The 26,588-nt window shown below is 56.8% G+C and overlaps 3 protein-coding genes across 7 annotated transcripts in view; 2 read left to right on the top strand and 1 right to left on the bottom strand.

Annotated features, from left to right (window-relative positions):
* The window catches only part of ZSWIM5 (zinc finger SWIM-type containing 5), an 86,909-nt gene extending 78,292 nt beyond the window's left edge, over positions 1 to 8,617 (top strand). For both annotated transcript variants that reach the window (XM_027463501.3, XM_072041724.1), the window contains exons 7-14: positions 880 to 1,026; positions 1,489 to 1,626; positions 2,060 to 2,320; positions 2,718 to 2,853; positions 3,895 to 4,052; positions 5,476 to 5,639; positions 5,967 to 6,048; positions 6,126 to 8,617. In XM_027463501.3, coding sequence (XP_027319302.3) covers positions 880 to 1,026; positions 1,489 to 1,626; positions 2,060 to 2,320; positions 2,718 to 2,853; positions 3,895 to 4,052; positions 5,476 to 5,639; positions 5,967 to 6,048; positions 6,126 to 6,988 — 1,949 coding nt within the window. In that variant the 3' untranslated portion in view covers positions 6,989 to 8,617. The remainder of the gene's footprint in view (positions 1 to 879; positions 1,027 to 1,488; positions 1,627 to 2,059; positions 2,321 to 2,717; positions 2,854 to 3,894; positions 4,053 to 5,475; positions 5,640 to 5,966; positions 6,049 to 6,125) is intronic.
* A 739-nt stretch (positions 8,618 to 9,356) lies between these two features.
* On the bottom strand, positions 9,357 to 14,304 carry UROD (uroporphyrinogen decarboxylase). 3 transcript variants are annotated; one of them, XM_072041731.1, is made up of 10 exons: positions 13,937 to 14,298; positions 11,736 to 11,848; positions 11,574 to 11,653; positions 11,280 to 11,342; positions 11,010 to 11,207; positions 10,641 to 10,802; positions 10,395 to 10,532; positions 10,070 to 10,170; positions 9,751 to 9,817; positions 9,357 to 9,637 (listed from the first exon to the last, which is right to left on the bottom strand). In XM_072041731.1, the coding sequence occupies exons 1-10, from the start codon at positions 13,981 to 13,983 to the stop codon at positions 9,473 to 9,475; spliced, it is 1,134 nt and encodes a 377-aa protein (XP_071897832.1). In that variant the 5' UTR covers positions 13,984 to 14,298; the 3' UTR covers positions 9,357 to 9,472. The 3 variants fall into 3 exon arrangements, with proteins under 3 accessions (XP_071897832.1, XP_027319304.2, XP_071897833.1); XM_027463503.3 differs by lacking the exon at positions 13,937 to 14,298 and adding an exon at positions 12,938 to 13,055; XM_072041732.1 differs by lacking the exon at positions 11,280 to 11,342 and having other exon boundaries at positions 13,937 to 14,304.
* On the top strand, positions 13,216 to 26,513 carry LOC101794555 (E3 ubiquitin-protein ligase HECTD3). 2 transcript variants are annotated; one of them, XM_072041725.1, is made up of 21 exons: positions 13,217 to 13,602; positions 13,786 to 13,946; positions 14,623 to 14,715; positions 14,985 to 15,120; positions 15,573 to 15,688; positions 15,968 to 16,081; positions 16,570 to 16,652; positions 16,930 to 17,095; positions 17,583 to 17,664; positions 18,619 to 18,801; positions 19,221 to 19,273; positions 19,576 to 19,640; positions 20,086 to 20,189; positions 20,507 to 20,626; positions 20,985 to 21,074; positions 21,442 to 21,648; positions 21,999 to 22,128; positions 22,567 to 22,641; positions 22,863 to 22,944; positions 23,066 to 23,137; positions 23,377 to 26,513. In XM_072041725.1, the coding sequence occupies exons 1-21, from the start codon at positions 13,273 to 13,275 to the stop codon at positions 23,459 to 23,461; spliced, it is 2,547 nt and encodes an 848-aa protein (XP_071897826.1). In that variant the 5' UTR covers positions 13,217 to 13,272; the 3' UTR covers positions 23,462 to 26,513. The 2 variants fall into 2 exon arrangements, with proteins under 2 accessions (XP_071897827.1, XP_071897826.1); XM_072041726.1 differs by lacking the exons at positions 22,863 to 22,944; positions 23,377 to 26,513 and having other exon boundaries at positions 13,216 to 13,602; positions 22,974 to 23,137.
* Positions 26,514 to 26,588: the final 75 nt, after the last annotated feature.

Below are 26,588 nucleotides of genomic sequence, written 5' to 3'. Positions count from 1 at the left end.
AGCTCTCTGATCTCTTCCAGGAATAGAACGATCCCTCTGCTAGAACTTCAGATCTTCTGTGTTTGCCTATTTTTTTTTCCCCCTTGGTAGGACATTTTGCAAGAAAATGGGATTTTCGCTGCTTGTTATGCAGCATGGCATGTCATCTGCTCCCGCTAATTTCTCACTCAGTCATAATCCTCTCCACAGTTGCTTGTGATTTCAGGTGAGCAGCGAGCAGCAGGAGCAGATGAATTTCTAAGCAACTGTGAGTCTTGCGGGGGGTTCATGCAACTGTTCCTAATAATAAAACACCAGGCAGGAGAGCTGCAGAAGAGACAGGGTCTCTGCAGAGAGCACTCCATGCACTCATCAAGGAGGCAGTTCAAATGTCAGCCAAAATCTGCCAGTGCCCCCAGCGCAGGGCTGAGTGCTCACTGCCTCCTCCCATGTGTCTCCTGTGTAGTGAGAACAGAGAGAATTGTTTCAGGAGACAGTAAGAAGCGTTTGGGTGAGCAGCAGTGAAAGAAATCACCCTAAACCATGCAGGCTTTAGGAGAAAGGAGAGGCAGGGTTGTGTTTGGAGCCGTCATACTGCAGCAGTGGCGCGTTGGAAATGCTTCCACTAGGTAAGGTTGGTGGAAGTCAGGATTTAGGAACCGAAATGGCTGCTGCCAGCTGGCCGTGGTGACAGTGCCATGAGCATTCCCCGTGGGCAGCCCTGCCAGGAGCAAGGAGAAAGGCAGGACTTCAACGCAGCGAGCAGGTGTTGAGCTGGGGAGTGGGGAAGGTGAGAAGAGGATGCCCTGAAGCCTGCTGCTACCAGATTCTCTCCCCACCTCTGTAACACCCCCGAACGGCTGTGCTCAGCCACCCGACGTGTATGGCCTTGCCTTGCAGAGCACGTCCCGACTGCCTGCGCTCGGGTGGATGCCCTGCGCTCCCACGGCTACCCCCGGGAAGCTCTCCGGCTGACTGTTGCCATCATCAACACCCTGCGACTGCAGCAGCAGAGGCAGCTGGAAATATATAAGCATCAGAAGAAAGGTAAGGAGCTGAGGTGCTGGAGAAGGGTCCCACCGAGTCTGGTTGGGGTGTCCCAGTGGTGGAGGAGACTTTCTCACAGAGCACTGCTGCCCCATCCAGGGCAAATGAGCCTTCCCATTATGGACTCATCCTAAATGAGTCTGTAAGCTGCAGGTCTGGCTTTGTGGCCACTCCTGTGTCCTCCTGGAGCTGAGGGTGAGCTGCTGCACCTCATGCAGCCTTAAGGACACCTTTTTGTTGGGTGCCTGCTCCCCCTGTTGTCTGTGGCAGCCTGTGTGGTGCCTGCTCTGAGCTTTGTGGCCCTTGCAAACTTCCCACAGCCCCTGCTCCCTGGAGGTCCCTGTGTCCCAAGCCCATGGGATAAGAAGAGGCCTCTGGTCTTGGAGTCCTCTCTGGGTGCAGAACTCATCTTTAAATTCCTCACTTTGAATGTGTTTTTTTTTTCCCCTCCTTATTTTGCAGAGCTGCTGCAGCGAGGAGCAACAACCATCACCAACCTGGAGGGCTGGGTCGGCCACCCTCTGAACCCCATCGGCTGCCTCTTTCTCACCCTGACCGAAGCTTGTAGATTAGAAGAGGAAAATTGCCTTGAAATCTCAGGTATCGGGTGCTCCCCTTGCTCTCTGCCAGCCAACTCCAGCTGAGCCAAGCCCAAGCAGCAGCTCCTGGGTGGTTTGAAGCCGAGTCTCAGCACTCCTGGGCTTCAAACCTCCCCTGTCTCCAGCCCTGGGGTTTGCAGCAGAGCAGGAAAGCTGCAAACAGAGCCGGGCCAGGGAGTGCCAGCCCGTGGGAAGGCTCTGGTGGCAGCTGTGGTTCTGTTGCACATGTCTCAGGTCTCCTGTGGCTCCTAGCTGAGAACAAGAAGGGGGGTGAAGCCCCATATCTCCCACAGGGAGCTTTTATCCATCATCCCTGGGTTACCAAAGGGAAGCATTGGGTCTTGCTTCTGAATCGGAGGGTTTTTCTCTCTGCTGCTGTTCTCCCACCTAGGGAGACTCCCCTAACCCTGCTGCATCTCTCCCCCTTCTCCCAGACACCGGGGACTCCAAACCCCCAGTCTACCAACACGTGCCCGTCGCAACCGGCAGCCAGGACAGCGGCGAGTCCTACCTGTCCCTGGCCTTAGAGGTGGCCCTGATGGGCATGGGCCAGCAGAGGGTGATGCCCGAAGGCCTCTACGCCCAGGACAAGGTGTGCCGCAACGAGGAGCAGATCATCGCCCGGCTGCAGGACCTGGAGCTGGACCCGGTGCTGGTGCAGACCCTTCGGAAGCAGTGCATCCTGCTGCTGGAAGGTGGGGGCTTGGCGCACGGCTCAGGTTCAGATTTGCTGACGTCTCCCAAGGGCGCCCCTTCCAAGGTTTATTCCTCTCTGACCCACTCCTGGCTTCTTCCTGGTGTGTGGAGCTGAGTCTGCAGGCTGGCTGCTCCAACACAGAGCCCTGATCAGGCAAAGCAAGGGTTTGCTGAGCTCCCAAGGGCGAGGCCACCTCAAAGGCTTTATAGAGAACCATAGCACCTCCGTTTATGAGGCATTCTGTAATTGAAATGGTTTTTAAGAAAGGTTTGAGCAGCTGTTTGCCCCGACTAATGCACCAGGGAGCTGTTGAGCAGATGCTTAAAGCATTGGGGTGGCACAAACCCCAGCCACAGATAGCACAGCGATGGCTGATGGGTTCTGCTTGCACCTAGGTGGTCCCTTCAGTGGCCTGGGAGAAGTGATCCACCGCGAGAGCGTCCCCATGCACACCTTTGCCAAATACCTGTTCTCCGCCCTGCTGCCCCACGATGCGGACCTGGCGTACAAGCTGGCTTTGCGGGCCATGAGGTTGGTGCACGTTTTGTTCTGTTCCTGCCCCCCCAGTTCCCCTGTCATTTGGGTGATTCCTGGTGTTCAGGTCCTAGCTGCAGGGATTTGTGTGGGCCTGGTGATGTCTGTGGGTCACCATCCAGCCTCGCACTGCTGTTGCCCAGCCCCTGGTAGCAGCTTGCTCCTGCACAGCCTCGGGCACCCTGCAGCACTCCCTGCAGCCCTCCGTGCCCTCAGGGAAAGCTGTTACCCGCTGGCAGGCTCCAGCACAGACAGGGGGATGATTTGCTCCAGGATGTGCCAGGGTAAATTATGAAATCCTGGCAGGAGCTGCTCAGGAGGACAGCCAGACCTCTCCCAGGGGTGCCCCAAGCCCGTGATCAGGGAGAGCAGAGAAGTCTGATGCTCTCCATGTCCAGGGGGACAATTTCCTTCCTGCAAGCCCTGGCTGGGCATTGACTCAGCAACACCAGCACTGATTCACATCAGGAAGTGGAGGTGTGGAAGGGCTGATGCAGTTTTGTCACCGTGTTGGGTGAAGCGAGGCTCCTGCTCCCCTTCCCAGGGTTTGCTGAGCGTTTCAAGTTTTGCAGTATCACCACGCGGGCAGGTAACCAAAACCCGCTGCAGAGGCCCTGGGGAAATGTGCTGCTGCTTCTGATCACAGCCGGGCATTTTAAGAAGAACCAGATGATAAAGCCAGGAGTTCTGCCGGGCGCTTTGACATGAAAGGCGCGGAGAGGAGGGCGGGCTTCCTCTTTATTTATTTAATTTTATTATTTTTTTTTCCCGAGGCTCGTGTTTTTCCTTACAAGTTTATAAATCACTTCACGGATCATTCCCCTTCCTTTCAAGTAGGGCTGAGAGATTGATCCCCGTGCCCATGTGCTGCACACACAGCCCGCGAGCCCCCGCACGTGTGCAGCAGCAGGAGGCTTTCAAAGGCAGCGTGGGGGGGAGGCCGCCTGGATGCAGTCCCCTCCTCGCCCCACCACCGCCTCGGGAGCGGGACGGGAGCCAGGGCGGCTCTGACGTTGCCTCCTCCCGTTTGCCCTTCAGGTTGCCCGTGCTGGAGACCACGGCACCGTCCGGCGACGTGAGCCACCCGCACCACCTGGTGTCGGTGGTCCCCAGCAGGTACCCGCGCTGGTTCACCCTGGGGCACCTGGAGTCGCAGCAGTGCGAGCTGGCCTCCACCATGCTCACGGCGGCCAAAGGTTGGTGCTGGCCACGCTGTGCCTCTGGACACGGGGGAGATGGGGGAGCTTGAGGGGAGCCGGAGAATCCCAAGGGCTGGGGAGCTCAAGGAACAGGGAGTGATGTTGTGGGGGTGATGGGAAGGGGACCTGGGAGAGCTGGGGTGGGGAGCACTCATCAGCCCCTCCAGAAATGCTCAGTCCTCTAGGGTGTGGGTGATGAGATGTAGCTGCACTGAAAGTATTTAACTGGAGAAAATTGGGAGCTTCTGTTTCCCTTCCCTCAAGCATGGGGCGTCTTCAGCCTCAGCTGGACAGGAGGTCCCCAGGAGGTGTGGGCATACCTCTGGGGATATCGACCAGAGCTCTGGGAACCCCAGGACGTCACCCCAACCCCCTGGGTGACACTGGACCATGCCTGCCCTGCAGCAGGGAGCATCCCCTGACCCACAGCAATGAGGCGAGCACAAGATTTTCACCAAACTTCTATTTGTCCAGATGCTAACCCCACCACTTTAGGACAGCAAACCCCTGGCCAGGAAGGTCGTGGTGGCTGTGCCATCAGAGAGCTCCAGCCTCGCTGTCCCTGCAGCCTCCTCTACCTCTCTGCTTGTCCAGGGCTACTGGTGCCATGCTCCCCCCTGGCAGGGACCTGATGGAGATTTGTTTCCTGGATGGAAGTGGCTGAGTTTTGTAGCCCCTCGTGAGGTTGAGGGTTTTATGCTGGGGTTGTAGGGCTGGTGGATTGCATCTGGTGCTCCCCCCGTGCCTTTCCCTGGGTGTTCCCCGGCTGCAGCATGTCCCGATGCGATCCTGTGTCCTCGCAGCATTTCTCACCCACGCCCCCGCTAGCTGTTTTAGGGACGTTTGGATTTTGGTGGCGGTGCAAGCGGCTGCTGTGGGTGGCAGGCGATATATTTAGCTATTAGTCATCTGAGATGTCTGTGTGTGCCCAGGTGCAGCTCCAGGGTTTTCACATTGCTGTGTGTTTTTTTTATTTTCTTTGCTCGAGGCTCATCTGCTCAGCTGGTGACTATGGGAGTAGAAACCCGAGCCTGGAGCAAGGCAGAGGGGCTGATGTGACGTGGCAGCATCTGCTCTGTGCCCACACCAAAGGTCCCTCTCCCCACCCTGTGCCCCACAGGGGCTAGTAGGAGGTGCTGATGTCCCCTCAAAGGGTCTGAGATATGGGGACAGGTTTGGGGGTGAGTGAGTGTGGCTGCCCAGGGAGCAGGAAGGTGGTTTGCAGTGCAGTGTTGCGGTGGGGAAGACACCCCATTTTGCTGTTGTACCTCAGGGCCTGATCAGCATCCCTTCGTGTGCATGTCTAGAGGGGCTGGCCGTGCTGAAGGGGCTGGTTCACCACCCGGTGCAGGCAGGAGATGGGGCTGGGGGAAGCTTGGGGGGAGGCTCAGCTGCCTGACCATCCTTTACCTGCACCTAGGGGACATGCTGCGCCTGCGCACGGTGCTGGAGGCCATTCAGAAGAACATCCACTCCTCCTCCTTGATCTTCAAGCTGGCCCAGGACGCGTTCAAGATTGCCACACCAGCTGACAGCAACTCGGACACGACACTCCTCAACGTGGCGCTGGAGCTGGGGCTCCAGGTACGGGATAACGCGGGGGTGGCGGTGGCAATTCTGTCCCTCTAATGGTGGGACCGGCCCTGGTCTTCTGCCAAGTAGATGGTCCCCCATGGCACATAGGACTCATGTGGAAGGGGTAAATTCATCATCGTGTGGCCTGGAGTGGGTAAGCTCAGCCCCACCAGGCCCCTGCAGTGGTTTAGAGGAGATTTTGGGTGAGGCAGCCCCTGAGAACTTCATTGGGGAGCTGATAAGTGAGCGTGGGTGGGGAATTTGGGGAGCACTGTGGTGTTGGTGGTCTCGGTGGAGCCCCATAAAATAGCTGATTGCCCCACATTTGCCTTGCAGGTGATGCGCATGACCCTGTCCACCCTCAACTGGCGGCGGCGGGAGATGGTGAGGTGGCTGGTGACGTGCGCGACGGAAGTGGGTGAGTGCCCAGAGCGAAACCCTAGGCTTGGGTTTCGAGCTCTCACGGCTCTTCCCTGACCTTCACGTCTCTTGCAGGGGTGCGGGCCCTGGTGAGCATCCTGCAGAGCTGGTACTCGCTGTTCACCCCCACGGAAGCCACCAGCATCGTGGCAGCCACCGTGATGTCCCACAACACCATCCTGCGCCTCAGCCTGGACTACCCGCAGCGGGAGGAGCTGGCCAGCTGCGCCCGCACCCTGGCCCTGCAGTGCGCCATGAAGGACCCGCAGAACTGCGCCCTGTCCGCCCTCACCCTCTGCGAGAAGGACCACATCGCCTTCGAGACTGCCTACCAGATCGTCATCGACGCCGCCTCCACCGGCATGACCTACACCCAGCTCTTCACCATCGCCCGCTACATGGAGCACCGGGGCTACCCGCTGCGGGCCTTCAAGCTGGCCTCGCTGGCCATGACGCATCTCAACCTGGCCTACAACCAGGACACTCACCCGGCCATCAACGACGTGCTCTGGGCCTGCGCCTTGAGCCACTCCCTGGGCAAAAACGAGCTGGCGGCCATCATCCCGCTGGTGGTGAAGAGCGTGCACTGCGCCACGGTGCTGTCGGACATCCTCCGCCGCTGCACCATGACGGCCCCAGGCCTGGCCGGCATCCCCGGCCGCAGGAACTCGGGGAAGCTGATGTCCACCGACAAAGCCCCCCTGCGGCAGCTGCTGGACGCCACGATAAGCGCCTACATCAACACCACCCACTCCCGGCTCACCCACATCAGCCCGCGGCACTACGGGGAGTTCATCGAGTTCCTCAGCAAGGCCAGGGAGACCTTCCTCCTGGCGCAGGACGGGCACATACAGTTCGCCCAGTTCATTGACAATCTCAAACAAATCTACAAAGGCAAGAAAAAACTGATGCTGCTGGTGCGGGAACGGTTTGGGTGAGCCCCGGCTGCCGCCACTCTCACGGCAGGGTCCGGCCGTGGCACGGGGACTCGGGAGAGAAGAAGGAAGGAGAGCGGAGAAGACCTTCCCCCCATCGGCAGAGGCTGCTCTGTTCTGTTCTTCTGATTCTTTTTTTTTTTTAAATTTTCTTTCTTCTTCTTTTTTTTTAATTTTATTTTCTTTCCTGGATTTAACCATTTCACACGCTGAGAGGATCCACAGATTCCTTGGGCACAAACCAAAAGGCGACCACGGGAAAAAGGATGGTTTGCTCAGCCCTTGCCCTCCCTTGCCAATACCAAAAGCTCACCTGGAAATCCAATACCTCTTTCCTGAAGGAAGTGGTCGCTGGAGGGATCCGAAGGTTGCAAAGTGCGAAAATCTTTAAAAATTCTGTTGGGGGAATAAAAAAAAAAAAAAAGAAAAGAAAAAGAGCAAGCAAAGAAACCCGCAACACTAGAACCTCATGCGTCACCAAAAGCGATGGCTTTGCAGAGCGCTTCTCCCGCCCGCCCGAGACATGCAAACTCCTCTATTTGTGAAGATACTTCAATAAAACAAGTTAAAGTAACTGTTCTCAGGGATTGCTTACTAAAAGTAACACAAAAAAAAAAAAAGCATTTATGATACTGTAAATACTATAGTATATGTGTCAATTATTAAATTGTAAAGTTATAATTATTTATAATTCTGTCTTTTATTTGGGGGATACTTGAAATTGTCGTGGGCTGGGGCGATTATTTTTATTATTGCTATTATTATTATTATTATTATAACTATTATTTAAAGACAAAAAAAACAAACACAACCACAGACAAAAAGAGGAGGAGGCACACGAACATTCTCAGGTTTCCACGGCATTGTCGGCAGCGAGGAAAAGGGTACGGGGGGAGGCAAACGTCTGCTCAACTCGGAGCCCCGGGACGGATGGATGGATGGACGGATGGAAGGATGGACAGAGGGAGGAGCAGCAGCCCAGCGCTTGAGGACGGCGAAGGAAGGGACTCGGCAGCGCTTTCTGGGACGCACACGGACGTGGGCAGAGGACGGCGCAGGAGCGGCGCGAGCCCCCTCGGATGGCGCCCGGTTTTTCGCCTTCTCCCCGCGGGTGCCCGTGTGAGTGTGCGAGGTGCGTGGGTGCGTGCGCGCCGAGGGGTGCCTTTCTGCTGGGAGGGAGCGGGGACGGGGGCAGCCACACGCTGCCGAGGGGCGGCTGGATTCCCTCTGCCATCCTACCCCGCGGGGATGCTCAGCCCCGTCCCGGCTGCGCCAAGCCCGCAGCAGAGCCTTCGGCCCCTGGCCAGCGGCTCTTGGGTTTTGCTTCATTTATTTCCGACGGGTCGGGAGGGCTGGGGGGGCCGGGGCCAGTCTGGACGGTGACTTGTAGTTAGAGAATGTGGGCTAGTTATCTGCTGTCTGGTTTGACTTTGATTTTTGGAAAGTGACTTTTGTCCGCACTCCGGCCAGGAAACCAATTGTACTCGGTATCTGTCGCCACCGAAATAGCATTCTTCAACCAGTCTGTTTCTTTTTTCCTTTTTTTCCTTTTTTTTTTTTTTTGTGTGCGTGCGTGTATGTGTGTGTGCGACCTCTTCATCTGATGTTTAATAATAAAAGGGATGAACGTTACTGTGTGTACCCACTTTGTTCTTCTGAAGCTGGAGGGGGCTCTGGGCAGCCTGGCCAATGCAAGGAGGGCACATCCCCGGGGTACGAGGCATCTCAGCTCCCCGTGGCACCTGGCTCCTGCACCCCAATTTGGGGCACACAGCGGTGGTGAGGCACTGAACCAGCTGGAGCAAGCAGCAGCTGGGCCTTGCTTCACCCTGCAGTGCCCTGAGCGTGCTGTGGTGGGGGAGGTGGTGGCGCAGTGCGGTGTCCCCAGCACCCCGGGCTGCTTTCTGCAGGATTTGCTGAGCCCCCGGGGGCAGAATTGGCCCCCAGGGATCAGAGGAGATGGGGAAATGTGGGTCTGGGCAGAATGAAGGGTCGGTGGGACAGTCCCAGAGAGGCTGTAGGAGGGTGGTGGCCGTGCTAGGGCTGTGCTGTGTCTGCTGCTGTCCCAGCCAGTGCAGCAGCGTGCTGGTGGTGCTGGTGCCTGGAGGGTGCTGTTCTCCGGGTGAATCCTGCTGGGTCTCCCACCCACTCTGGGACACCCTGGATCAGTGTCATGCTGCCCATTTTCACCTGAGCAGGGCTTTAGGCTGAGCTTGGGACAGTGGTGGCATGTGTGAGCCCCAAGCTCCTCGTCTGTGATGCTGCCAGCCTCGGGGACCCCTTCCCTGGCAGGCCTGAACGCATCCTTAGTACCAGGAGGTGCCCTCCGTACTCCTGCAGATCCCTGTCCCCACAGCCAGAGCCACGCAGCTGCCACAGAAAGGTGCTGGTTTAATGCTGCATCCCAGCCCGGAGCGAGCCCCGTGACAACACCGTGCTCAGGGTGGCTGTGCCCGCAGTGCAGTCCTGTCCCTAAAGCCCCGGGGCTCAGCTGTGCTTGTTGATGTGGCGGGAATGAGCGTGCACGGCCTCCACAAAGGCACCCACGTGCTCGGGGTTCATGTCGGGGTAGAGGCCGTGGCCCAGGTTGGCAATGTAGCGTTGGGTCCCGAAACCTTCCAGCATCTTCTTCACCAGCTCCCCAATTTTCTCCTGCAGACACGATGGGAAACCACGTGTCAGCCCAGGGCACCCCATCCCCATCAGTCCCACATCCAGCCTGGGATGTGAGACGGGGAAACTGAGGCTGGAGGCCTGCAGCTCACCTTGGGTGCGTACAGAGCACAGGGGTCCAGGTTCCCTTGCAGGGTGATGTTTTTCCCTGTCTGGGCACTGCAGTAAGAAGGAAGCAGGTGAGGTGCTGCGTGTGGTGCAGCGACCAGGGGGCACACAGGACCCCTCAGTGCAGCTCCTGGCTGCTGTGAGCTCCATGGAGCACCAGGTCCTGGCTATCCCCACCTCTGGTTTCTCTGAACCAAAAATTTCCAGTCCTGGGATTCAGCAGGGCACCAGGACAGGCGAAGTGGTGAGGGTAACCGCTCTGGGGTGCAGCGTGGGCACCCGGGTGCTGTGCTGGACTCTTACCGAGCTTCCTGGGGCCGGATGGTCCAGTCGAGACCCACCACCTCGTAGCCAGCTTGAGCCAGGTCGCTCAGGGCGTAGTGTGCGTCCTTCGCAAAGACGATCTGGGGAAGGAGATGGCAGTAAAAGGGTCAGCCCCCAACAGCTGGAGTGCAGGATGCCAGGCACAGATGCACTGCTATATGGCTGACAGGTTCCTAGAGCAGAGTCCCTGCTCTGGGACTGGTGTGGGGGTTGTCACGGGATGGGTGCAGCCCTTTGTGCTGGTTCCTCTCCCTTCCCCGGCTGTGCTCTCACACCAGGGACACCTCAGGCCGTTCTGACTCACCATGGGCACCAGCGGCAGCGCCTCTGCTTTCAGCTTGCTCTTCACCCCCCGGGCGATGTCTCGGATGTACGGCAAGGCGAACTCCTGGAACTGCTCTGGGCCCAGGTGGCCTGCGTGTGACTCGAACAGTTGGAGCGCCTGGCAAATACATTGAGCTGGGAGAGCTGCGGGCACCGTGCAGTGCCTTGGTCCCCAAACCCTTTCTGCAGTCCCTGTCCCGACCTGTCCCTGTGCCCCAGGCCGTACCTGCGCTCCAGCAGCCACCTGCCCCACCAGGTAGTCGGTGACAACGTCAGCCAGCAGCCGCAGCAGTTGGTGGCTGGCTTCGGGGTGACGGTAGAGCCAGCTCTTGGCCTTGGACATCGTAGTGGAGCCGCCCCCTTCGATCATGTAGGACATCAGCGTCCACTGCAGGAAGGAGAGGACGGAGTGAGGAGGTGACTAAGATAGAAAACGTGCGAGGGGCTGGTAAAGCAGCTAAGCAGCAGCAGCAGCGCTGCATTTAATGTCCCCTACACATGTAGGAGGGCTCCCTGCAGCTCTGGGGGTGCCAGGACCAGAGTCACCCCAGAGGGAAGAGCAGGGAACCCCACCCTGCAGAGCCTCCTCACTTACAGGCGCCCCGGAGAAGCCAATGAGGGGCACTTTGCCCTCCAGGCTGTGCCGCGTCAGCGTGATGGCCTGGAAGACGTAACCCAGCTCCGCGGTCACATCCACCTTCTGCCGCAGTTTGAGCAGGTCCTCCACCTCCTTCAGGGGCTCTGGGAACGTGGGTCCTTTGCCAGGGACCATGACAACCTCCATGCCCAGCGCCTGGGAACGGGGGAGAATGGAATAACAGTCCCAAACCCAGCCCTGTTCCCAGCCACCAGCCACGGCTCTCACCTGGGGCACCACCAAGATGTCAGAGAAAATGATAGCAGCATCCAGGGGGAATCGTCTGAGGGGCTGCAGACAGCAGAGGGGAAGAGGCAGCATGAGCGAGGGGCTGGCACAAGATCTGGGACACACACGTAGGGCAGTGGGGTCCCTGTCTGATAACCAAGGACCCCTGAGCTAAGATTTGGGCTGCGAAACCTACTGGGGCCACCTGGAGGTAAGGGCCTGACCTAAGGTTTCTCCCCATCCCCGTTCCAGAGGGGATGGGGGACACACACAGCCTTCCCGGGGGACGCTCACCTGTAGCGTCAGCTCGCAGCACAGCTTGGGGCTCCGGCAAGTGGCAAAGAAATCCTGAGCAGCCCGGGTCTCCCGAAACTCTGCAAGAAACCCGCAGCTGTGACGAGGTGCACGCTGTACCCATCACCGCCCCCAACCCCTCACGCCGCACCCGGCTCTCACCGGGCAGGTAGCGCCCTGCCTGCCGCATGCACCACACCGGGGTGTGCTCCGTCTCCTCGCCGCGCGCCGCACGCAGGAACGTGTCGTTCTTCAGCTTGGGGAAGCCTTTGGGGCTGCAGAAGGAAAATCAGAGGGGTGTTAGCACCAAAACGGGGACCGGATGCCCCGCCAGCCCCCTAGGGCTGCAGGTGCAGGGCTGGCGGCTCGTCCCTGCTCCCCGGCCGGTGACCGCAGGGTAGGGGTTTGCACCCAGCTGGGTCCATGGTGACAAATGCTCCCTCCTTGTCACCTCCCAGGGCCTCTTTGAGGGGGACAGCGGGGCCCTCCCTGGGGACAGGCGATGCCCACCCCCGGGTCCGTGAGATTACGTTATCAGGGGCAGCAGTTGCTCCCGCCTGGGGAGATTTGGGACCAGCAGGGCCCGGGGGACAGGCAGCCCTGCTGCTGGCTGTCCCCAGCCCCTATCAGCACCGTGCAGCACGGGGATGGTGGCGTGGGGCAGGGTCCCTGGGGCTCCAGGTGCCCACAGAGCTGGTCACCACATGTCCCCAGTACCCTCCCAGTGGTGTCACCACTCCGGAGCTGCAACCCGGTGTGCACACACATGGGGTGGGATGGGGACCCCGCAGGACCTCACTGCTGTGAGGGGTGGGGGACACAGGGACAGATCCCCAAAACCTCCATGCAGATCCAGGGCCACTCCAGTGTCCCCAGTGAGCCACCCGAGGGCGGGATCAGCCTCCCCAGTGCCACACGGATGTCCTCAGGGTCACAGCACCCCAGTGCCATACTGATGTCCCCAGTGCCACAGTATTTGTCCCCAGTGCCACAGCACTGTCCCCAGGGTCAACCAACACCTCACCAGTGTCCCCAGTACCACACCAGTGTCCCCAGGGTCGTATCACCCCAGCGCCACAGCACTGTCCAACGTGCCACACCAGTGTCTCCAGTGCCACACCAGTGTCCCCAGTGCCACAGCAGTATCCGCATGGCTACCCAACACCTTATCAGTGTCCCCAGTGTCCCCAGCGCCACCCCAGTGCCACCCCAGTGCGGGATCCCAGCACCACACACCAGTGTCCCCAGTTCCCCACTGGGCTCGCACCAGTGTCCCCCACAAGGGACCCCCGGGCCATACCGGTGACCCCCTCCCGCGCCCCATCGCGGTGTCAGGGTCAGCCCGGCGGGTCCCCACTACTCACACGAGCCTCTCACCGCCCTCCATCCTGCTCCGCTTCCCGGCCCGCCCCGCTCGGCGCTGTCCCACCCCCGCCCCGCCTCAGGGCCGCCGCCATCTTAGCACCACCCCCTCCCCTGTGGCACGAGCGCCGCCATCTTGCCCCGCCCTATCCCCATCCGTACGCCGCCATCTTGCCCCGCTCCCCGCCTCCTCCGTACACCGCACGGGCGCCGCCATCTTGCCTCCGTCCTCCCCTCGGGGGCCGCCATCTTGCCCCGGCGGCGGGCGGGGTTTGCCCCCCTCCCCCCCCCCCACATCCCCGTCCCCCTCCCCGGTTTCTCCGGTGTCCGCAGCGCGATGCGTGCGGGCGGGGAGGCTCCGCACCAGGTGCTGGGCCGGCTGCGGTTCCTGCTGCAGTGCAGCGAGTGCTTCCGCCGCGCCCGGGCGCTGCCCGCCGCGCTGTGCTACGTGCCCCGGGAGGTGCAGTACAAGATCTGCAAGGACCCCGCCGCCGCCACCGCCGCCGCCGCCGCCCGCAGCCTGCTCAGCGTCTGGGACAGCCCGGGGCCGGCGCGGGGCGGCAAGCGGGCGGCGCGGGCCACCATCGAGGTGCGCAAGGGCGGCTGCCTCCGAGCCACCGGCGAGGAGTACTGCAACGGCGCCGGGCTCTGGGTGAAGCTCAGCAAGGTAACGGGGAGCGCAGCGGGGCCCCTCTGTGTCCCCCCCCCCTCCCTGCCTGGCCCATCACAGGCAGCGTTTCGCAGCAGGGCAGGCTCAGGAGTGTTATTTAACCCCCAACGCATTCCCCATCCCTTGGGGTTCGCGGTATCTTGGCGTGCAGATCCCCACAATATGTATTTTTCCATGCAGGAGCAGCTGGAAGAGTACAAGAGTGGCTGTGAGCTGGAGGAAGGCTGGGTGCTGGTGTGCAAGCACGCAGAAGGAGGGGACAGGCTGGTCCCGGTCGAGTCCACGGAGAGGATCCAGAGGCAGCAGCAGCTGTTCGGGGTTGATTACAAACCTGTGATCAGGTACGGAGCTGTGGCTCACATCCTCTCTTCTCTGCATGTCACGATAGCTGACATGGCTCCCCGGGCTGCTTCAGAGGCACACGTGCAGCATCTTGCTTTCCTGGCGTCTTGGAAGGGTGCAGCATGCAGGAAATGTCAAAATCCCCCTGCAGACCCTGACTTAGAAAAGAAATCAAGATTTTGCTGCCCACAGTGAGGAGCTGGAGAGGCGTCAAACCTTAGGTCTCTATATTTTAGCGTCTTTAGCTTGTTAATAATCTGAACCTGCTGTCTTCATTTGATGTCTCCTTTTCCTTGCATGGAAGAGAGCAGTGCGGTTTTCGTCCACCTATGTCCTGCTGCTTGAGATTTTGTTGTTTTGTCCCTCAGCCCTTTCTGCTCTGGATTATAAAGCCCCAGCCCACTTGGCCACTTCTTGCATTAAAATGAGGTAATAGGGAATCCAGTTACGGAGTTACCCAATTTTGCTTGGTCAGAATGCTTGTTACCCACACAGCTGGGTGTGGACTGGAAGAAGGAAAGATGCTCTGAACAGAAATGGCATCTGATGAGACCTGATATGGTGTAGGAAGGGGTGTGGTGGGGCTTTAAATCCATGTCTTCCCCTTCCAGCTACTTCTCAACCACCTGCTCCTTTCCCTTGGGATTCTCTCACTCGTTTTCCATCTCCTTTCAGATGGGAGCAAGTGGTGGATCTGACATACTCCCTGCGCCTGGGAGCGAAACCCAAGCCCATGGAGCAGGATGAGGCTGCAGTAGAGAGACTTCGGTATGAGATGTTTCACTGTGGGTGGGTGCAAGCCACTGTCTGTCCCTGGCTGCTCAGCCCTTGACAGCTGGGGAGTGGGGGGAAAACAGGCAGTGGGAAAACAATGGGGAGCAGGGCTCAGCACAGTTCCTACCACTGAGCCAGAAAGCAGGGTGAGACCACAGCAAGCAGGACGTGGACCTGCGTTCCCTGACCTATTCACCTGGCAGGAGGCAGTGCAGCCCTGCTGTCCCTGTGTCTCCAGACTGCTGACCCCTCTGCCCTGGTAGGTTTGTGCCCCCGACATGGACTTACGAGTGCGATGAAGACCTGGTGCATTTCTTGTACGATCACATTGGGAAAGAGGACGAGAACTTGGGCAGTGTCAAGCAGTACGTGGACAGCATCGATGTCTCATCCTACACGGTGAGTAGTGTGAGGGGTACAGGAGCAAAGCTGCATCAGCCCTGCTGTATTATGGGGGTAGGGAGCGTGCACGGTGTTCTGCAACAGAGTTGGTCTGGTCTGTGTTTGAGGACATGGGAGGGACGGCGGAGTCCCAGAGGGGAGTGTCACGCAGTGTGTTGTGTAATGCGGCCTCTGGAGGAACTGTACAAGCTGTGATCCCAGAAGCAAATGCTAATACTAGCTGCTAAGCTGGTTTTAGGGAGAGTTTCATACTCTGCACTCTGCATGTGATTCCAGAGCACGTTGGCGAGGCAGCCCCAGCTTCCCGTGCTGTACTGCTTGTGTCTGCCCACAGCCCAGCAAATGGGAACGAGCCCTCTGGCTCTACGATTCATGACAAAAGTAGCCACTCAGGGGAAGTTAATCCTACCCCTGTCTGATCCTCCCTTCTGTTCGCTACCTTTTTTCAGGAAGACTTCAACGTGTCGTGTTTGACCGACAGCCATGCCGACACGTACTGGGAGAGTGACGGGTCCCAGGGCCAGCACTGGGTGCGGCTCAACATGAAGAAAGGCACCATCGTCAAGTGAGGCATTTCTCCTCTCTGTGCTGGCTCGGGGCTGGGGCAGGCACTGCAGCCCCTGCTCTGTGCATGAGTCCATCACTTTCTTAGGTGGTTGCCCTGCTCTCCCTGCCCCTCGTCCCCTGCTCTGGCTCTGGGCTTGAAAGGCACTAAGCCAGCATTGTCACCGGTATGCAGGTTCCCAGCCTGTGCGTGGTACCAGCGTGACCAGGCCATGAGGGGGGAGCAGTGGTGGGTGTTGAGATGCGGAGCTGTCTTCTCACTTTGTGCTTCCTTTTGCAGGAAGCTCCTGCTGACCGTTGACACCACGGATGAGAACTTCATGCCCAAGCGGGTCGCTGTGTACGGGGGCGAGGGGGACAATCTGAAGAAACTGAATGATGTCGGCATTGATGAGTGAGTGGATGGAGGTGGGGAACGTAGCGTGGCCCCTCCAGGGGCCTGAGGCACTGGGCACCCAAGCCATAAGCAGTCATGCGAACACCAGCCTTGCTTTAGAGGCCCAGGGCCTTGGGAGAGGCATTCTGCATCTCCGCAGTCCAGCAGGCACCGTGAAACCCCGTTCCCAGCTCCTGCAAGCCTGGCCTTGATGGTTAGCACAGAAGTGCCAATGCAACCCTATAGCTGCTGGGTTAATTCAGGCAGCTGTGCTGTCTTGTGGGGCCAGACAGGAGCGCGTTGCCTAGGCCTGGGGCACCAGGAGGTTCAGACATTTGTGTGGACCATGTTGTGGCAGTGATGGAGCCAGGTGACTGGGTTGGGGTTTCTCCTTCAGCCTCCAATTTCAAGGATGCGAGCCCTCTTTCTGTACAAGCAGCCAAGCGGATTTTGGCAGGATGAACAAGGGAACAGCTCTGCAGCCTCCGTCTGTCCTGTGCTTGCAGGAGTTACATTGGGGATGTGTGCGTCCTTGAGGACATGACAACGCACCTGCCTGTCATCGAGATCCGGATTGTGGAGTGCAGAGGTAGGGCTGGGTGTTATGGCCACACGCATAAAGAGTGTGTTTATCAGCCTGTTTTTCCCTACCTCTGATTCTTGTGGTGGTGGTGGTGGTTTTATTCTTCTAAACAAATAATATTTCTGAACAAAGGTATTTCAGGCTCTCAGTGCTTAGCCCCAGAGCTGATGAAGATGGTCATGTTCCTGGTGCTTTTGTTTACCTCTCTCACACAATGGGCTTGCTGTGGCTGGAGGGCTTTCTCACGGGCTTCGCGTATCATCTGGTGGTCTTCCTTTGGCAGATGATGGGATTGATGTTCGCCTCCGGGGCATCAAAATCAAGTCCTCCCGACAGAGGGACCTGGGGCTCAGTGCCGACATGTTCCAGCTGGCCAATTTAGTGCGCTACCCACGCCTGGAGGGGACAGACCCTGACCTGCTGTACCGGAGGGCTGTGCTCATTCAGAGGTACTGCACGGAGGGGGCACGCTGTGGGGTGCTGTCTGCAGGGATTGGTGCCCTCTCTAGCCCAGGTAGGGCTAGAAGCTGTAAAGTTGTCTGTCTGCCCTTGAAACAGGCATCCTGAACCCTGGAGGAAATAGCAGAGGCTTTTGGGAACAGAGTGGGTTTTCTGGGGTAGCTTCCCTACATTTGAAGAGGAATCCTGCAGCTCAAATTCAGCGTCTTGCATGTTGCAGGTGCAGCATATCCGTGCTGAGGGGGGAAAGGGAGAGGGAGCAGGTGAATGCAGAGTCCCTTGCGAGAAGTGCACGGTCCCTGCGGTGCTGAGGGAGTGGGTATTTGTTACCAAAGGCTCTGTGATTTAAAAGGCCAAGCTGGGCTACGTGTGGATCTGTTGCTGCTTTTCTGCTTGTGCCTGGAGTGCCCGGCCTGGAATAGGCTTACGCAGACGCCTGTCCCTCCGGGGTGTCGCAGTTCTGTCTTTGGGATTTAGGTTCATCAAGCTCCTGGATAGCGTCCTGCATCACTTGGTGCCAGCCTGGGATCACACTATTGGCACGTTCAGCAAACTCAAGGTGAGCGATTCCCTCTGTGCCTTATGGGGCCTCAGCCTGGCAGGGTGACTGAACTTGGGCTGCGGCAAGGGAGACAGTCAGTCCTTGTTGCCTTTAGAGCAGCTCGAGGGAAATACCTGGCTGAGATCCATTCATTAAAGCTCTGAAAGGCGATATTGTTTTAGAGACTCGCTTCCTGCTAGAACATTGGTGTGGAAACGTGTAGCTATGCAGTAACAAGTAGAATGAAAACAGGACTCTGGGGTGAGAGCACTGCATCCACAAAAGGACCCAGACCATAGCAGAACCGGGTGTGTGAGCTGGGCACACATCCCCTCTGCGATTGCAGCCCAGGACACTCTGTACTGCATTTGCTGCCAGCAGTATTGAGCTGGCTGTGTCCAAATGGCAAGGCTTCTTACCAGGGACTATTTTCTGGCCTTTGATTTGTGTCTTTCTCATAAGACTCAGCTTGTCCCTCCAGTTGTCTGTTTTCCTCACATCCTTTCCCAGAGTGCATATGCCTGGCAGTGCTAGGGTAGGCCAATTCTGTGCGTTTCCAGACAGCTCTCTCTAGTGCTAGAGAGCACTGCAGTTCCTGTGCCAGCTTAGCTTAAGGCCCAAAGCATTTGAGGATTCTTGTTTGTCTAGCAAAGCTTGGTTTGATTACAAATAGGAGGAATGGTAAGACTTATGTTCTGGGGAGGGAGAGTCCAAGCAGCGCTGGAGCGAGAGTATCAGATGACTGCTGATGGCAGAGAGGATTGAGCTTGGTATCTCCATTAAGCCAGAAAGCAAATTCTTTCAGAGACAGTAGATCAGATGGAACAAATGCTGTCGAGGAGAACCTGGCTGTGTGTGGAAGGCAGAGCTGCTGGGGAGGGAGAAGACCTGGCAGTGCAGCGGCTTCAGTAGGAAGTAGGTGATGTTTTGGGCACTGGGCACCTCTGACATTTTGAACTTCCCCATTGGCAGCATATCAAGCAGTTCCTGTTGCTGTCCAAGAGGCGCACGGCTCTCATTACCCAGTGTCTGAAGGATTCAGAGACGAGCAAGCCCAACTTCATGCCACGCCTCTACATTAACCGACGCCTGGCTATGGAGCACCGAGACAACCCTGCCCTGGACCCCAGCTGCAAGAACGCTGTCTTCACCCAGGTACTGCTCCTCCTGGAGAAGTCCCTGCTGCTCTGAGCAGAGCACCCTAAAACCAAAATGAACCACGTGGAGGTGGGTGGAGGGGGCAGCTTGGGAGCTGGAGTAGCCTGGTGACTTCAAGGCTTCTTCATGTGACTCCTAGACTCTGCGGTTACGTATTGCTGAGGGTCCAGGAATATCTTCTGGGAGGGATCTGGGAGGTGTGAGCTGAAGTCTTTGCTCTGTACTAGACTTTGTGTTTGATGTACCTCTGAGACTAGAAAGCTCCAAGCAGTGGTTGTGCTCCCAGACCAGTTAGGGATCAGCTTCAGTCAGTATTTAGGGTCTTGACACAAACCAGATTCCTTCCAATTTCCAGCCTTCACTTGACACCGGTTCTCCTGGAAAGGGGATACCAGCCTCGATCTTCTCTCTTGCAGGTATATGAAGGCCTGAAGCCCTCTGACAAGTTTGAAAAGCCTCTAGATTACAGGTGAGCAGCGTCTGGGTCCTCTGTCACAGCAGGGTGTTTGGGAAGCACCTTTGTGTCCTGCGCTCTGGAGAGGGTTTGCTAGGGCGGGAGCCAGCTCAGCCATGGGGTCAGGGCCTGTTCCCCAAGATGTTTCCTCCCTGCTGAGGATGCAGCTGACTCTGGAGATCGAGGTTTTGTCCTGTTAAGCCCAGGCAGGTCTGCCACAGCTCCCTGGTGTCCCTGCTGCCTCTCCAGCCTCTCCTGGGGTCTGGGTGCACTGAGCACCCAGGGGCTGAGCTCAGGCAGTGCCTGGTTCTCCACAGGTGGCCGCTGCGTTACGACCAGTGGTGGGAGTGCAAATTCATCGCAGAGGGCATCATTGACCAAGGTAGGGGCTGCAGGGGGAAGGGGCTCCTCTGGGGCAGCACTGGGGGTTTGTGGGGTGCCTGTTGCTGTGAGGATTCTCATTAACTTCCAGCATTACTGCTGCTGGAGGAGAGAAGGCAGGCAGGCCACCTTGTCCTGCTGTTCCCTGCAATGTGCTGGGTAAGGAGTGCTGTGCTGGCACAGGTATCAGGCCTCTGTTAGTCGTTAGCAGCAACTTTGACAGTGCCAGTGTCGGTAGCCAGACACTCTGGCTATCCTTCTTAGGCCAGACCGGAGATGTTAATTCTATTATCTTATTTCCTCTGGTGCTGCAAGGCTGTGGCAGGAGCCTCCTGCTCAGCTGTGGGCCAGGTTGAACCAGAATTCCTCATCTTTGCTTCATAGATCTGAGAATCAGCACGCGAGGAGTTGCCATCACTAAAAATGCCATTCTTTTGGGATTGCAGGTGGCGGTTTTCGGGACAGCTTGGCGGACATGTCAGAGGAGCTGTGCCCCAGCTCAGCAGACACTCCTGTGCCCCTGCCCTTCTTCGTGCGCACGTCCAACCAGGTGCTGTGGGTTGGGGTACTTGAGGCAGTGCCTAGTGCAGTGCTGGCCCCTCACGTGCCTGGGATGCACCTGTCTTCGCTAGGCAAAAGCCTTTCATCCTGAACCTTGAAGGGCTAGACAGTTGCTTTGTGACGTTTAGTTTTAGGATAAGTTGATAAGTGCCTGGATGCTTCTCTAGCTAGGAATATTGCCGAGGATGTTGGGAGGGGTTTAGCCCTCTTCCACTGTGAGAAATCCCCAGGGTCACTACAAAAACTTTGTGTTGCTTCGTGCTGGGCTGAGATTGTGACTCGGAGTTTTGACTCTTGCTCCTGCAGGGCAACAGCACTGGAGAAGCTAGGGACATGTATGTCCCCAACCCCTCCTGTAAAGACTTCGCGAAGTATGAATGGATTGGGCAGATCATGGGAGCAGCTCTGAGGGGCAAGGAGTTTCTGGTGAGTCTTCAACCCTGTCTGTGCATGGAGGTTTGCCACAAAGGGGATTGTTAGTCATCTTCTGCAGCCTGTTCAACAGGAGCGCAGGCAGGCCCTGTCACACACTGGGGAAAAAGGTGTTTGTCAGGATTTGGGTTTGAAGTATTAGGGGAGCTCACAGTCTGAGGTTTGGGGGATGCTGCTGGGAGCCTGGGGGAGGGTGTCTGGTCTCTGCTAACTTCTGAGTAGGCCGAGGTACCTGATGAGCCTTGCATGAGGACAGAGGGAGTGAGGAACCTCCTTTGTGGTTGAGCCCCATCTCCATCTCTGGGGACACCTCCTTTCTCACAGACTCAGCAAAATTATTGTTCTCCTTCAGGTCCTGGCTCTTCCCGGCTTTGTATGGAAACAATTAACAGGGGAGGAGGTCAGCTGGAGCAAAGACTTCCCTGCTGTCGACTCTGTGCTGGTGAGAGGGGCTGGGGGGCTGTGCCTGTGCTATTCCTTGTAATGCTCAGCAAGGCAGATTTGCTTCCCTGCCCCCATGTTGTACTTGCCTCTTCCAAAGATGTGTTAAAAAAAAAAAAATGTGCAAAAAGAGCACCATTAGCATTTAATACATCCCTCAGCTAATACAAAGATGTAGTTGTGCTGACTATTGCTTCCAGCACGCAGTGCCCCAGGGGCTGCTAAACAGCAAGTGCAGCTGCAGGTCAGCATATCCCGTGCTGTGCTGCTCTCAGTCACTGCAGCCCTTGTCTGGGAAGGGAGGAGATGGGGGCTCAGACACACCCCTGCCCGCTGGGCATCTCTCTAACAAGCACTCACCTGGGCAGGTGAAGCTCCTGGAGGTGATGGAAGTGATGGACAAAGACACCTTTGAGTTCAAATTTGGGAATGAGCTGACCTACACGACGGTGCTGAGTGACCAGCGCATGGTGGAGCTGATCCCCAACGGCAGCAGCACTGTGGTGCGCTACGAGGACCGCAAGGAGTTCATCCGCCTGGTGCAGAAGGCTCGGCTGGAGGAGAGCAAGGAGCAGGTAATGCTGCCCCATAGCTTAAATTGCCATTGATTCCCAGAGACATCCTTTCCAGTCTGCGTCTGATGGAGTGCGTCATGGTTAATGTCTCCGTGTTCATTAGTGTAATAGCAGGAAGTCCTTGGTGGTGACTTGTGGCAGCGTGAGAGACGTGGGATTTTATTCCCAGCTATGATTCAGGCTTCCTGATTGAACTGGAGTGCATCTCCGTGGGATCCTGTTCCCCTTTCTAGGTGCCTTGGAGCATTTGCTGAGCAGTCACATGGCTTCAGTGCAGCGGTCTCGGGGTTCAACCCGGAGGCAGAACAGCAGGCACGACGTGCTGCTCACCTGCCTTGTCTCCTTTCCAGATCATGGCCATGCAGGCTGGGCTGCTGAAGGTGGTGCCCCAAGCTGTTCTTGACCTCCTCACCTGGCAGGAGCTGGAAAAGAAAATCTGTGGAGACCCTGAAGTCACAGTTGATGCCCTGAAGAAGCTCAGTAAGCAAAGGGCTCTGCTGAAAATTCTTTCCCTGAAAACATTTTATCCATGCTGGGACAGGGAGAGGTGCGGGAGGCAGATATTAGCTTTTATTACGGTAAGAATGTGGGCCACTTTTTGCCCCTAGCTGGATGCTGACAGGGGCAGGGATTCCCCAGTCCCCATGCTGGGCTTCAGAGGAGAGGTGGGACATCTATGGGATGCCAGTATCTGAGCTTCTGGGGATCTGAGACGTGGATCTGGATGTGTTTTGTGGGGGAAGCCTGAGTACGTGTGCTCCTTGCACCCTGGATCTTTGTGCTCACACCCTGCAAGTACCTCAGAGTTTTTCCTGTGCTTGTAGAGGACCCGTGGCTGAGCAAGGGAGGCCCTGCTCTTATTTATCCAAGAGGAGCTGGAATCTCTAATAAAATCCTTTTCTGTATCCTTTTTGCCAGCCCGGTTTGAGGACTTTGAGCCACTGGACACCCGTGTTCAGTACTTCTGGGAAGCGCTCAACAACTTCACCAATGGTGAGTGACTTGTTCTGCCCCTGCACATCTACCCCTGCATGCTGGTGGGAACTGGGAGAGTGAAACCACCCTCACTGCTGCCTGGGGAGCAGGTGGGAACCAAATAGAGCAAGCTGTTGGGCCAAGGGAACAGCTCAGTAGCACTGGGGATACCTGGAAGTGGCTGTACTTGATCTCACACCTCCCTGGAACCTGCTGATGCCTTTGCTCTCCCTTCACAGAGGATCGTAGCCGCTTCCTCAGATTTGTCACTGGCAGAAGCCGCCTTCCAGCACGGATCTACATCTATCCAGACAAACTGGGGTAAGTATTTTTTTATTTTTTTTTTGTAGACTGTGAGACTAACAGATCAAAGGGATCTGTGGTCTGCTCTTTCCTGCTTCGTTGGTTTGTTGGTTCTGACCAGTTTGTCACCTTCCCCAAGCTCTGAAACGACAGACGCGTTGCCAGAGTCATCCACCTGCTCCAGTACCCTCTTCTTGCCCAACTATGCCACGTAAGTTTTGTTGCTTCCCTGCTTCTGGGATATTCTGTCTGGGCTCTTAGTCTTGATGCTGACCTACAGCACTCCTATTGCTTTGCCACACGAATGTTCCCCAAACTGCATCTTGTGGCTGCTGTGATTTAATCTGTGAGCAGGTCTTCAAGCATAGCCCCCATCTTTCAGCTCAGCTGGCAGATGTAGCAGTGGCAATTACTTGTCTTTTTTTTTTTTTCCCCTCCTACCATCCCTAGAGCCAAGGTATGCGAAGAGAAGTTACGCTACGCGGCCTATAACTGCGTGGCCATTGACACGGATATGAGTCCGTGGGAAGAGTGATGTTGCAGCCTGACCAAGAAGCACGGACAATCCCTTGACAAAACCATGCGGTGGGAAGAGCCGCCTTGTCCCCGCAGGATGTGTATATAATAAACGTGTAGGTGTGAAGCCCGGCTCCCTGCAGTGGGAACCAGCACTGCTTTGGACACAGAGGTTTGGAACTTCAGCAGGGTGGGAGCTAGCTGGGAGTGTAAGTGTGGCTGTAGTCATGAAACCTTGTTCCCAGCCCTCACACATCAAAAAAGGTCTGGTAGACTTCTGCAATGAGTTTCTTCTCCTAGCGTCCCCGTTGCAGCCCCATAATTTACTCTCACTCTTTCCAGGCTGTGCTCTGCTCCAAAGAGAAGTGGGTAGGGCCCCGAAGCTGCACAGCAGCTTACAGTGCAGGACAAAGAACTGGGAGCTGCTGCTGAGACCACGGGGGGTGTGCAGAGAAGCTCGCTGCCCTAGTCTGAGTGTCCTGACCACATTCCTTTGCCTTGTTCCTGCTTTGTGTGAGGTCATGGAAACGTGATGATTCATCTAAGCTTAGGGAGAAATGGAGCAGGCTGGTGACAGGTGCTGCAGGGGTGCCTCTGACCACCAGGTGTCACGACAGACCTTCACAGCACGACTGGGTGCTGTCGGGAAAGGACTCCCGTGCTGTTACATCCCACAGAATCCCCGTTCCTGTGGCCACCCGTGGTTCCTTGCACAGCAGCAACTGCTGGGGAAGCTGCTCCCCTTCGGGAGGTGGGAATTATCTGCTCCCTCCTGCTCTGTAAGCTTCTGGTTCTGCATTCTGCCCAGGGCATGCTGGTAGCCTAGCAGCTGTTCTCCCAGGCTCTTTGAGCTGCGGTTTTCCCCTAAAAGCCTGTGTTACAATTAATCTGTTACGGTTCTCATGGAGATGTGCAGGCAGGGCCAAGCTCTCCGCCCAGACAGCGAGGGTAGGAGCAGGCAAGGCAGCAGCGGGCTCCTCTCTGCCCCGGGGAGGGAGGTGGAGGTGGGCAGGGAAAGGTTTGCCCCAGGGGAGAGGAGAGGCTGTGGGTGTCAGAGGTTGGAGCTCCTTGATGTGCTAGCACATCAGTGTATGACCCAGGAGCGGGCAACAAAAGCTTTACAGCTTCAAGACTATTGGGAATGTTTCTGGAACTTTCCAGCCCTGAGCAGGATTAGTCACTGCCTGGCACTGTGAGCTCCCAATGTCAGTCTGCTTTTATACCCCAGCTGCATCTCCAGCCCACGTGGTCTGTTGGACCATCGCTGGTAGCAGCCACTGAGTCACTGTCTCCGGCTTCACTGGCTCATGCTGTGAATTAAGGTTTATCTCGTTTTAACACTTCCTGCCTTTCCTTGCTCTCTTGAAGGCTTCCGTCATCCAGAACTTGCCTCCAGTTGTAAATGAAGTCCTTCCCTTCACCGCTTTCCTTGGAAACTGCCGTATTCCCAGACCTGTTGAGGGGCCGTACCGAAAGGAGTGTAGGATCAGCAGAGAGCACAGGCTGAGGTCTCCTGCCCTGCAGTAAGTGGAAGGAGTAGGAAGTGGAGTGAGCAGGGAAGTTGTTGGGTTTTGTTTTTTTTGGCAGCCATTTCCTGCAGCAGGGCCTTCCATATGACATGGTGGGTGTTAAGCCCAGTCTGCTGGAGGAGGTTTTCTGCAAATACTGCTTATCTCAGAATTGAGCCTGTGACGTTGTGGCTGATTTCAGCAAGCGGTGCGTACAGGAGCAGGGCCTGGGTGTGAGACCTCTCTGCTCTTGTGCCTGTAGGGTGTTTGTTTTAAAAGGTCGGGAGTGAGCTGGTGAAAGGGCTCTGACCTGCTGGCTTGGCCTTGGGTCAGGAGTGCCACTTCAGCATCAAGCAGCAGGGTAAGATGGGATTTAAATGGGCATCGTTTCTGGCCACCAACAGGTTGGAATCGATCCTGCTTTCTCCAGCTTTGCTCATTTGACTTTAAGGAAGAAGAGCAGAAGCTCAGGTCACTTATTGAGGCAACTACAGAAATAGGAGGACGAATGGGCTCCTTTCGGGTGCTTTACTGCAGGGCAGGGGACAGACAGACAGGTGGTTGATGGGCAGCACAGAGAAGATGGATAAAATAGCTCTGGTCACCTCCTCCAGAGGCAGAGGGTGAGCTGACATCATCTGTGAGGACGGACAGGCTGTGTGTTATGGCAACGTGTCGGGGAATGACAACAGCAGTTGTTGCCATGTTATGCTGTGCTGTAGAGACCTGTGAAAGTCCTTCCGCTTGTAGGAAGAGCCAATCCCTGCAGTGAGGTCAGAGGACAAACGTGGCTGCTGAGTAAGGATTCCCCAAAAAAAAAAAAAAATGTGCAAAGGTTAGCAAGGAACAGGGAGCTGGTGACTCACCTGGCTGTCCTCCCCAGCCTTGTAGGTGGTGTTTTAAAGCCAATCACAAATAAAATTTCCGCTGTGACAGCCCAGCAAATTGCAGAAAAGGTCAGCCTGGCCCTCTTCTGGCCAATGTCAGGAGGCAAATTTAGGTGTTATTTCAGTCCTGGCTTACCCTCCTCCTTCTTTGATCTCTTAAGCTGTGGGTAATAGCTGTCTGCTACCGTGTTTGACACCAGGGACTCCTGCTGTGTGTGGCCAGGACGAGGGAGCCCTCCTGGGTAGCGCTGGGAGCAGGACTCAGAGGCTGCATGTCCTCACTCCGTTGCCGAGTTTCAAGTAGGTCGAGATGGATTTTCAAGCCAGTGCTGCCCTGAGAAGGGTGCTGACACCTCAGAGCTGGGGTTGAGGCAGAGCTGAGAAGAGGTGACAGCAGCTGGTGCCAGGGCTGCTGGTTTTAGGGGTGTGCAGGGAAGGGCTGGGGGAAGGATTTGTGCTGTGGCGGCTCGGAGTAACCGTTCTTTCTCTCTCTCCCCCCCCTGCTTTCAGCTTGTTGTTGTCATAGACTAGCTTCAGGTGATGAATACGCACGTGTAGACTAGCTCTTCTTGTTATTCCACTAATACCCTGGAGTATGACAAGTTATAAATAGTTTGGCAGGATCTGTCTGCCCCTACCTCACGTAGGCTCTAAAATAAAGCGAACTAACTATTAACTCCTGCTGTTTCTGACAATTTTTCTGCTGGGGCTGGGGCTTCTGCATGTTTCTGCCACGTTAAGCAGCGCTGGA

The sequence above is a fragment of the Anas platyrhynchos genome, chromosome 8 (genome assembly GCF_047663525.1).
Source record: "Anas platyrhynchos isolate ZD024472 breed Pekin duck chromosome 8, IASCAAS_PekinDuck_T2T, whole genome shotgun sequence".
In the NCBI taxonomy this organism is placed as follows: Eukaryota; Metazoa; Chordata; class Aves; order Anseriformes; family Anatidae; genus Anas; species Anas platyrhynchos.
This window is presented reverse-complemented; position numbering and strand designations above follow the sequence as displayed.